Source organism: Zingiber officinale, chromosome 2B (assembly GCF_018446385.1).
Source record: "Zingiber officinale cultivar Zhangliang chromosome 2B, Zo_v1.1, whole genome shotgun sequence".
NCBI classification, from domain to species: domain Eukaryota; kingdom Viridiplantae; phylum Streptophyta; class Magnoliopsida; order Zingiberales; family Zingiberaceae; genus Zingiber; species Zingiber officinale.
The window spans coordinates 87185041-87195945 of record NC_055989.1 but is presented as its reverse complement, the minus strand read 5'-3'; the positions used below and the strand labels follow the sequence as shown (position 1 = coordinate 87195945).

The following is a 10905-nucleotide window of genomic DNA, read 5'->3' as shown; positions in this document are numbered from 1 at the left end:
CTCCTGTGCTCCTAAGTTCCTGCACACTCAGACACATGGCATCAAACCACAACATGACCTAACTTGACTTGGTTGATCACATCAAAATTACCATGGGGTACTTACATAATAATATCATGGTCAGTGGGCAGCTTATGTGAGGCGTATCTACTCCACCTCCCCTCCATTAAAATCCGACACTGTTGAAGTATACGATAAATTGGGAATGGGAGAGGGGGGGAGGGGATGGAGGCCATGAAGAACAAGAAAGGGAAACAGAGGAGCTGAGGGAAAAACTTACAACGAAGGGTGGAAATCCTAAGGTAACCATAGGCAATGACAAGGAAGGTCGAAGAAGAAGTCAAAGATGAGAATGAGACATATGGGGTTTGAGAGGAACATTTGAAACCTTAAAAACCCTAGCGATGCTCCGCTAGAGCTGTACGATCTGGAGAGATAATGAAAGGAGAGGATTAGGGCCATTGAATTTAAACTATCATCCATCACATTGAATCTCTATAGTAACTTGTCTTTTCAGATATTCCCTTAATAGGTAATGGCCACGTGGCAATAAAGTACAAGCTGCATTTATTAGGAGAGGGGTACAATAATCATTATTGTAGTCAAAAGACGTGCTTATTTCACTAAACATTAATTGTATGTGATGTATCCTATTTTCAAGGCACAGGCATGGTGGTGGGGGGATGACGTCAGCTCAAGCCAAGCGTTTGATCGGGAATGAGAGACGTGAAAGGACATAAGGGTCTAGTTAGTTGAGATTGCATTCTTCTTCGACTAGACTTAAAGAAGAGATTTGTATAGTGAATGAGGTAGGGCTCTGGGAGTTGGGATTGAAGTCAAGAGGATTAGCTGATGTGACGATCAAAATCAGGGAAAGGTCAATGATCGGGGGTAATCATGATACCCGAGTTCCCCTCATGATATGGGACAAAGCTAGCGATTGGCTCTGAGCAGACGCTTGTCCTGGGTCAGCTAGCATGGCCGCGGGGCACGACCTAACATTTTATTCGATTGGACCTCTCGTGCGATCAGATCCCGAGTTCTCTTAGCTTGATTGGATCTCATGTCTCCTTGGTTTGATTGGGCCTCTGAACCTATTGCTCGACTGGACTCCTTGTCCAATCAAGTGTCGAGCCCTCCGTAGCTGACTAGACCCATTAAAGAGTGATGTTTGATCAGATAGTAGATAGGACTTGGTCAACCCACCGTTGAAGTGTTACAATTAATAGTCCCTTAGGTTAATGGCACGATACTCCTTTTTGACATTTTTTGTAACTGTTATTAGAGAATCAAAGGAATATATCTTGTATGGTTCGTACGATGGAGGTTTCCACCCTACAAATGCAGAGGTGATGGGTCAAATTTAGGAAAGATTACAAAGTTTCAAAATGGTAGGTCTTATTTTAGTAATGCATTGATATTCATGTAGAGAGAAAACAAGACTATATAAGGGGTCTCCATCTACAGACATAGAAAGCTATGCTATTAGAATTTATTATTCATAGCCATTGTTCTTCACTCTTTTCTTTAGCTTCTTGTCTAACTTGAGTGTCAGAATGTCTGCGTTGGGACCCCTCCGTGGCTCAATCATTGACGTTTTCTTCTTCTTCCTTTCTTCTATGACACGCGGATTAGCTTGCTCGGTTCAACGCCTTCTCGCGAACAACCCACTATCTGAGTCACTCGCTATGTGTGAGCCTCCCTACTAACTATCCATCTTCACCGCCTACGAACAGGATCATCGGCCAAGCCTTGTTGAAATATTTTTGGCCAATAATCCATATTACCAGCAAAAATAATAGGATTACCTAGCATTTTGTTTTGCCGGTAAAGCCAATTTTTTTCCGTACTTAAAAATTAAAAGGGTGTCATACTTTTCGAGAATATTCTTATGTTTAATATTATTATAACAACTACAATTAGCTATTACAATATTAACAGTTAATACAATACTCTAAGGGTGCGTTTGGTTCAAGTCATTATGTATAATCTTGGTTAGGTGATTACCAAATAATCACATAATCAAGGTGATCAGGAATAAAATATAACCTATTAAGTGTTTGGTTCAACTTAGGTTATGCAACCACTTAATTTTACATTTACTAATTTACCCATTGACCTTTTTAATTAATTTAATTAAATAAAAACCTTATTTTCTCTTCTCTCCCATGACTTCTCTTCTCCTCCTCTTCGCAGCCGCCGCTGAATAAAAAAAGGGGAAAAGGGGCTTCCCCTTTTTCTTCTTATCGTCGTCGACTAGCCACACAACACGTGACTTCTCTTCTCCCACTCTTCGCTGTTGCCGCTAAACAGAAAAAGGGGAAAAGGGGCTTCCCCTTTTTCTTCTTGTCGCCACCGACCAGCCACACAACACGTGACTTCTCTTTTTCCCCTCTTCGCTGTTGCCGCTGAACAGAAAAAGGGGAAAAGGGGTTTCCCCTTTTTCTTCTTGTCGCCGCCGACCAACCACACCAGCAGTGGTTGTCGTCGCCATGCAACACCAAGGAAAGGAAGGGGTTGCCCTCTTCTAGCCGCCGACCAAAGAAGAGCTTTCTAAAGAAGCTGCCCTCTTCTAGCCGCCGGTCAAAGAAGAGCTTTCTAAGCTGCTGCTCCTCCTCTAAAGAAGCTGCCCTCTTCCAGCCTGACTTGCCGTCCAAGCCTGCTGCTCCCATCAAAGAAGAAGGCTAGCAATAGAGTCAAAGACGAAGGAAAACAGAATTAATTCTGTTATCTTTATGGCTTCGGGTAAAGAGGAGAGAGGGGAGAGAATTGTGGAGGGTAATTTTGGGAAAAAAAATGATAACCCCGGAATCGTCCAAAACCATATATTTCGGAGGTAATGCAATTCCGGGTTGCATGCCGACTTTGCTGATGTGGCGGGAATCGTTTATTACCAGGAATTCCTGATTACTAAACCAAACAATATTTTTATTGATAACCTACCAAAGTTATCAACGATAACCCCCAACCAAATACCCCCTTATAGTATTGTAGCTAGGTATTTGGTATCTTCTATAACTATGTAACAATAATTAGTATAGTGTGCAACTATTTTAAAGTGATTTTTATTAATTTAAAATGATTTTGATCCATTTAAATATTTATAACCCAGTTAATAAAGAGTGTTTTAATATAATAATATTTAATATTTAAAATTTAGTGTTTATTATTTAGGATTTACATATTTATTTAGTATCTTTTGTAACTATAATGCAATTAACTAGTAGCTTTTACAATTGTTATAAAATAATATTGATTAATTTAAAATGATTTTGATGAAATTTAAATAATGTAAACTAAGTTAGTAAAGATTCGATATTATAGTGTTTAAAATTTATAATCAAAATTTTAGGAATTAGAATTTAGGATGTGAAGTTTAGCATTGTTGATTAAAATAAAATAATCAATTTTTATATATAACAATTGCTCATGGCTACTATACACATTCCATATATAATATAATATATGAATAAGGTAATTTAGTATCTCCGGCCCACAAGCTGATGTTGTGGCATAAAAAATTAATTTAATATCATATTTAATTTTAATAAAAATAATTAAAAAAATATATTTTTTTATAGAAGATTTTTTATTCATGTTATTGACTTTAAGATGGGAGGCTAAAGAGAAATATGATATTATTTTTTTTATATAAAATAATTAAGAAAATTATTAATAAAATTTAAAATTATTTTTATGTGAAAAGAAAAAAAATATTAGCATAAGTTTTTTTGAGATTTATTAAAACTTAGTTAGTAAATATTCTTAATAAAATAGTAAAATTAACCATATTAGAATAAAAAATATTTTGAATATAAAAAGGAAAAAAATCTTTTTAACGATTTATAAAATTTTGAATGTCATTTTAATTTTTGCCCTTCCAAAATCACCTGTATTTTATTTATATATAATTGAATCCGGAGCAGGAGCAGAGTGCCTTGAGAAGATATTACAATTATGCTAAGTGACGTAAATAAAATAATTACCTCATAGTTTTATTTATCCGCTAAATTAATTAATAGGAAGAAAGACGATCACCGAGTCAACTACTCGTCGATCGTATCCATGCATACTTAGTCTCGGCGAAAATTGGGACATCGATGGCAACGAAACGATCGCTCCTCACAAATTTGTGCAAGAATTTCTTGGACCAGATTCATCGACGTCTCCACCATCGTCGTCTCGCCTTCCACTTTTGATGGAGAAGCCGCCGCCTCCCCCACTCTTCTTCTTCTTCTTCAAGAGATCGGAAACTTCTCCCTGCATCTTAACCTTGTTCCTCCTCCTTCTCTTCTCCTTCTTCCTCCTCCTCCTCCACTGGCTCACTCCCTTCCAGCCTCTTCTTTTCCTCCGCGTCGCCGGCGGGAGTGCTTATGGCGAACGACCGCCCTCCGGCGCAGCCTGCGACTATAGCTCCGGCCGGTGGGTCTGGGACGGGACCCGCCGGGCCGAGTGTTATTCCGAGGACTGCCCCTTCCTCGACCCCGGCTTCCGGTGCCGGAATAATGGCCGCCCTGATTCCGGCTATCTTTACTGGCGGTGGCAGCCCCATGGCTGCGATCTCCCCAAGTTCTAATTTTTACCCCCGCGATTGATTAGACTGTCGCCGCTTGATCGACCGGAACCGAAAAGATTGAATTTTGATTCCTTGTGTGTATAGATTTAACGCGTCGGAGTTGCTGGAGAGGAGCAGGAACGGGAAGATAATCTTCGTCGGCGATTCGATCGGGCGAAACCAATGGGAGTCGCTCGTGTGCCTGCTGGCCAAAGCGGCGGTCAACCAATCGAGCATCTACGAGAAGTACGGCAGCCCCATAACGAAGCACAAGGGCTTCCTCTCCATCGTCTTCCGCGACCACAACCTCACGGTGGAGTACTACCGCGCCCCGTTCCTCGCCGCCGTCGGCCGGCCGCCTCCGGCCTCCCCGAGCCAGGTCCGGAGCGCCATCCACCTCGACGCGCTCAACTGGCAGTCCAAGCGCTGGGTGGACGCCGACGTGCTGGTCCTCAACGCCGGCCATTGGTGGAACCAAAAGAAGACCACCGGATCGTAGGTGCACCTGCACAAATTGCTCCGGCATCTGAAAGTACAAGTTCGAGACTAATCGATACGCTTCAGGGGAATGTATTTTCAGGTCGGCGGAGGCATAAACATGACCATGGATGCCCAGGAAGCATTTCGCCGGACGATCGATACCCTGAAGCTATGGACTTTAAACAAACTGCAAAGGGGTTCTGTTTTCTTCAGGAGTCACTCTCCGATTCATTTCAGGCGAGTCATCCTTCTTCCAAATTCGTCCACGCATAAACGAGATCGGGAAGATGAATGATTCAATAACACGAAAGTATATGCAGCAACGGGACGTGGGATGAGGGAGGGACATGCTCGACCTACACGGAGCCGGAAAGGAGTTCCTCTGCGTCCGGGCCGGAGCCATGGAACAACTGGATCATCGGCGAGGCGGTGGAGTGGATGAAGAGTGGCGGGAAGAAGGCGCGGGTTCTGAACATTACGCACCTCACGGAGCTCAGAAGGGACGGCCACCCGTCGAAGCACCGGGAACCGGGGACGCCGGCGAACTCTCCCGAGGACTGCAGCCACTGGTGCCTGCCGGGAGTTCCGGACACGTGGAATCATCTGCTCTATGCTCATCTTCTTTCCATGAATTACGATACCAGGAAAAACGTTTGACGAAGAATATATTAAATAAATAAAATTTAAATATTTTTCCCATTTATTAGATCGTATAAAATTTAATTATAAATTTATTTTAAACTTATTATTATATATATATATATATATATATTTATATTTAATGATCTAAAATGATTTCATTTTTTTATTTGGCCGGATTAAATATATCACTGAAATTACTAAAGCGGTCTAACGAATCCGAGCCCGATAACAATATCCCCGATAAAACTATCGAACTCTTCTTCCGCAAGCAAATCATTTTTCTGGAGAATTCGGAGCGGAGCGGCTCGCTTCAGCAATGGCGGCGACCGACGGCGTCCCCGTTCGATGCCAAAGGATCGGGTGTGATACCGTGTTCACCGAGCAAGACAACGTCGATGGATCCTGCCGATACCATGATTCTGTAAGAAACCTCTTTTCCCATCATTCTTTTCCCAAAGTTCTTTCTTGTTTGTTCTTGGTGACGCATAATCGTTCATCCGGATGCGTGTGCTTTTCTCGAGATCCTGGTCCTTTTAATCTTATATCTTAGTTTGTTTCTCTAGGGCAAACGAATTCGTTTGTTGCTAAGACCTTTTATAAGTCATAGCTTTTATTCTCGTCACTTGGGCATTACAAATAGTCGAACTTTTTCAATGTTCCTATGTCAAAACTATCACGGTCAATTATGATGCTTGGAGGTGTTTGCAAAATCAGTTATTTCGATTATCAAAATCTCATCTTTTGCTTCATTGCTAGTTACTAAAAATTGAAATTTTAATGGTTTCCCCCCACAGAATAGCCCTCTAGGCTGATCACCACCAATCCTGTTACTCCTGTATTCCTAATAGCCGACCTATCTACATATTGCACCCATATTTATGTTTGTTCAAATTCCTCCATCAGATCTATCAGTTCTTTATAACTTATCTTTCTTACACTGAATTGGTTGTGGAGCGACAATGTTAAATTATTATCATTTATTTTCATAATTACTTCTGATTGTAGGGCATTCAAGGGTATCCCTTTGGGCCTCTCATTACAAGTGGACATCTATCAAACCCTTTCGGACACTTCTCTTCTTATCAGAACTATCAAGGCTCCTCAGCCATTTGAGGCTTCAACTTGGCAACTTTAGCTTGCATCACATCATCTGCAGTGTCACACGTACTTGCTCTTTTCAACATTTCTGCATAGTTTCTTAGGTGATTTTTGTACAAAGATTGGAAAATCTGCAAGTTTTCAAGGTGAACTTGAAGGTAGTCATTAGAACAATTGCATTGAAATTGCCCATTTTCTAGCGACCTTAACAAACCTCTTTGAAAAATTTGAGTGTGTATAGCAGTGTCATCAGGCTATCTACACTTTAGGCAATTTGACTTTAAAACTTCAAATAAGCTCCCTGAACTTGCAATTTTCTCTAATGTCAACTTGGCAAACTAACGATGCACTACCTCATACAGTTTGATTGCTAAAGCTTGGGAATATTGCCATATCTATACAATTAGGAGTTATAGGCATTAACATGTGCTGTGGGGTTTGTGCTCCTATTAGAAGTGTCCATGTTCAAATAGTTTCAATCTCTTTGCAATTTGTTCCTCTGATATTTCCAATATAAAGAGTGTATCCTCTCGGCAGTTTGCTTCCAACTGCCTTGTTGTCCCTTATTCACATTTGTTCTTCTTCAGTCCATTTGGTTCCCTGGCTTGGAACAACCCTTCCTTTGGCGATGTTTAAATTCTTCATTCTCTACATCAGTCTCACCTCAACTCTTTCATCACCCAACATCCTTTTTGGGCACTACTTTCTTTTCCTTCGTCAACTTAGAAAACATATTCCTTAGAATTCTTGCTATAAACTCCAACTATGAGCTCTAGGTTTCCCAAAATTCTCTTTCAATCTTCATTGAATCTGAAGGAACATCCTAACTTGTGGCACTAGATTTAAACAGTTTTCTCATGGGTATTGGAGAAAGTCTAGTCTCAATTCTCTTAGTTGAAATGTTGAATATCGTATTAATTGGTGAAGCAAGTGAATCGTGGATTGATCTCTTTTCTTATTTTCCTCTGATTTCCATGCCTAGCACCTTCCCATGGATGATGCTAATTTGTTGTGGTTGAAACTACAACATGTGGAAGTCTGCTAGCTACTCCAAGTTGCTTGGACCTAAATTGTGGAAATTAGCTACAGGTGGTCAAGATGAGAGAAATGCAGCCGAATTGCTTGGAATTCAGTGGAGATTGGTGGAGAGTCTGATTGAGTTTAGTCAAACTACCTGAGATCTATCGAGGTAGGTTGAGATAAGTTGGAAGATGAACAACTTGCTCAAGGTGAATGGAAATGAGATTGATCCACACTATTAGTGTTTTGGATGATGTTCGTCTGTCGAATATGGTAAAGTGGCTTTTGGGGTTGAATGGGCTGAGGTGGAGAGTTTTTGGCGGGTTGAATCTAAAGGGGATCTAGGGCGTTCAATGTAGAAATTTATCGCCTTGAATTTTATCCTCTGATGCTCCCAAAAAGTCAGTATCTATTCGATGTGCCCTGGACCTCTTTTTATAGACTTCAGAGAAAGTGTTCATTCAATGAGGAGTTGGCGTGTGGTAGAATCTTCCTGGTAAATCCAATTGTCCTTGTGAATTGTAACAGTTTCAATTGTCGGTTTAGTACCATACATATGATAGCCTCATTGACTAAAGCTCAATGCATGCAAATGAACACTTGTTTCTATCGTGGACTATCTCAAAGTAGACATCTAGGAGATCTATGATTAGTGGGCGATTTCATCCACATCAGGATTACATTTTATTTATGTTCTCCAGGATATAAACAATTCTACATCTATTTTATTTATTTATTTTCTTTCTTATAGGAAATCACCCTTAAATAATTTAGGCTCCATGAAGTTCATCCAGATCTGAGGCTATCCTTTGAGTTTTTGAATTATTCAGTCTGCCTAATTTGCTAAAGCGAACTAAATTAGAGGATGAAAGAAAGTTGATTCAGTATCCATTATTTAGTTTTGGGACTATACGATATTGAAAACCATAAAATGCTAGTGGATTGCGTGTTTTCACTCTGGGTTTTTTTTACTCGTTATTTTTCAGAAAGTTGCTTTAAACCAAACAGGATATGCTTTTGGTTTCTAGTTTAAAATGGTTTTACCAATCCGCAGAAGTCATTTCAAATCCAACTGGTGGTTTGATTTAACTGTTGTCTATTAGCCTATTAGGCCATTTGCATCCTTCCACTACTCGAGTGCTCATACAATGATACAATTATGCTATTTAGCTCAAATTTTTAGTTTTTTGGTCATTTTATTCCAACCAGCATTGTGATTGTTGAGTTGTATCTGTCCCCAATCTGAAAATTATCCTGTTTAATTTTTGTATTGCTCATTCCTGTTCTTATATTTTGCTTGGCTTTTTGCTTCCTTTTTCTCGTCCTTAGTAATAATTCTATCTATCTAAATTTCTATTTTTTTTCTTAACAGGGGGTAAGTCAACTTTACCGTTTGTATTTTTCTTTTTGAGATTTCAACCGCCATACCTCTTAAAGAAGTGTTCTACAAAATTTCCAGCCAATATTCCATGATGGAATGAAAGAATGGAGTTGCTGCAAGCAAAAAAGTCATGATTTTAGCTTATTTTTGGCAATTCCAGGGTAGGCTGTTCCTTGACTTATCATGTCAATTTTGGTAGATTCCCGATATTATGTTTCCCATTTTTCATATATTCTGTTTCCCATTTTTTGGATTATGTACTTTATTGTTCGTTGCATTTAGACAAACTTATCAATGTTTGTTTTGAAGTTAGAATATCATATTTGAATTTGATATGTTTGTTTGTATGCTGGTTCTTGATTTATGGGCATTCTGAGTAAATATTAGGTCCTGCTTCTGTAACTGTGTCCCTTTCTAAAGCTGTAAGACAGGTAAACATACAACTGAGAAACCAGCTACCAAGATTGTCTCTACAAACACTCGAAAACCTGCCCCGGTTCAATCTTCCACACAAAAGAAAAGTGAAGAATCTTGTTCAAGGTGCCGTCAAGGTTTCTTCTGCTCTGATCATGGTATGGTGCCTCTGATACTAGATGCTCCTCTCCTTGTATTACCTTTTGAATCACTTGGTGGAAATCCTCATGGTAATAATTAGCTGGATGGTGCTCTTACTAGTTACTGCAAATTCGACACAGATTCGTATTGGTATTTCTTTTTAATTAGCTTGATAGTTCATAATCTTTTACTTTAGGTTCACAAGGGAGGCCTTCAAAGGCAGCCGTTGTGCTTGGTGACACTGACAACCCGGTAGAAAACAGCCCCGCTCCGGTTAAGAAAAAGATCGGTATCAATGAACCCCAGACTTGCAGAAACAAGGGATGTGGCAAAACCTTCAAGGAGAAGGAGAACCATGAAACAGCATGTGAATATCATCCAGGTCCAGCGGTTTTCCATGACCGTCTGAGAGGGGTATGCTTGTTCCTCTTCTTCTGTAGTTGCTAAAGCATCAAGCTCGATGTTCAAATTAACATAGAAATCTTCCTGACGGCTTCTCCATCGTGCAGTGGAAATGTTGCGACGTCCATGTGAAAGAATTCGATGAGTTCCTGAGCATACCTCCATGCGCTAAAGGTTGGCACAATGCCGATGCTGCATGACAGTACTAGAGAAACCTAGCCACCATCCACCTCCATAGTATCGCACTAAATTCTTGTATTCTGCTATAACAATCTCTAGCTACTATCTTAGCTGATGAATTGCTGTTGTTTCTAATTGCACATTTGCTTCAGATGGCTTTTCCATGAACATGTTCTGCTGAAACCAATATATCATTCAAGTGAGGATTTGTCTGCTCGTTGGAAAACTGTGGGTTGGCCACTGGCAAGAGATTTTGATGATCAACTTTGAATGACAACCTGTGAGATGATGCAAGAATTCTATCGGGTTGGAGTCTGGTGGTGTTGTGTAGTATCTGATCATCGTGTCGCAGAGGTTTGACTCTAGAGAGGGAGTGAAGGATTCTTTAGTAGAAGACGAAGAAGAGTGGATGGATGGATGAGCAGAAGGGAATCCTCCGGGAAGGGCGGAGAGTTGACGAAGACGAGGATTGACGGTTGACTTTTGTTTGTCTGTTGACTGTTTCTGATCAGTTTCCGTTTTTGCCTCTTTTACAAATTTATGTTAAAATAAAGCCCAAATATATTGCTTGAGATGGACACCCACACATAAT

The 10905-nt window shown here is 40.1% G+C and overlaps 2 protein-coding genes across 4 annotated transcripts; both read left to right on the top strand.

Annotated features, from left to right (window-relative positions):
- Nucleotides 1-4089: 4089 nt before the first annotated feature.
- LOC122049258 (protein trichome birefringence-like 8) lies at nt 4090-5683 on the top strand. Its single transcript, XM_042610668.1, has 3 exons — nt 4090-4569; nt 4661-5050; nt 5120-5683. The coding sequence occupies exons 1-3, from the start codon at nt 4199-4201 to the stop codon at nt 5328-5330; spliced, it is 972 nt and encodes a 323-aa protein (XP_042466602.1). The 5' UTR covers nt 4090-4198; the 3' UTR covers nt 5331-5683.
- A 243-nt stretch (nt 5684-5926) lies between these two features.
- LOC122046190 (cysteine and histidine-rich domain-containing protein RAR1-like) lies at nt 5927-10885 on the top strand. 3 transcript variants are annotated; one of them, XM_042606759.1, is made up of 7 exons: nt 5927-6098; nt 9168-9170; nt 9255-9337; nt 9597-9820; nt 9928-10145; nt 10241-10370; nt 10466-10885. In XM_042606759.1, exons 1-6 carry the CDS (start codon nt 5994-5996, stop codon nt 10331-10333), a joined length of 726 nt encoding a protein of 241 aa, XP_042462693.1. In that variant the 5' UTR covers nt 5927-5993; the 3' UTR covers nt 10334-10370; nt 10466-10885. The 3 variants fall into 3 exon arrangements, with proteins under 3 accessions (XP_042462693.1, XP_042462692.1, XP_042462694.1); XM_042606758.1 differs by having other exon boundaries at nt 10241-10526; XM_042606760.1 differs by having other exon boundaries at nt 5930-6098; nt 9597-9748; nt 10241-10483.
- The last annotated feature ends 20 nt before the right edge of the window (nt 10886-10905 follow it).

Excerpts from the sequence above, each read along its gene's own strand:
- LOC122049258 (XM_042610668.1), top strand. The coding sequence starts at position 4,199 with ATGGAGAAGCCGCCGCCTCCCCCACTCTTCTTCTTCTTCTTCAAGAGA. Across the intron at positions 4,570-4,660 it reads CATGGCTGCGATCTCCCCAA|ATTTAACGCGTCGGAGTTGC; the intron begins GTTCTAATTTTT and ends TTGTGTGTATAG. Across the intron at positions 5,051-5,119 it reads CAAAAGAAGACCACCGGATC|GGGAATGTATTTTCAGGTCG; the intron begins GTAGGTGCACCT and ends GATACGCTTCAG.
- LOC122046190 (XM_042606759.1), top strand. The coding sequence starts at position 5,994 with ATGGCGGCGACCGACGGCGTCCCCGTTCGATGCCAAAGGATCGGGTGT. Across the intron at positions 9,338-9,596 it reads TTATTTTTGGCAATTCCAGG|CTGTAAGACAGGTAAACATA; the intron begins GTAGGCTGTTCC and ends CCCTTTCTAAAG. Across the intron at positions 10,146-10,240 it reads TCCATGACCGTCTGAGAGGG|TGGAAATGTTGCGACGTCCA; the intron begins GTATGCTTGTTC and ends TCCATCGTGCAG.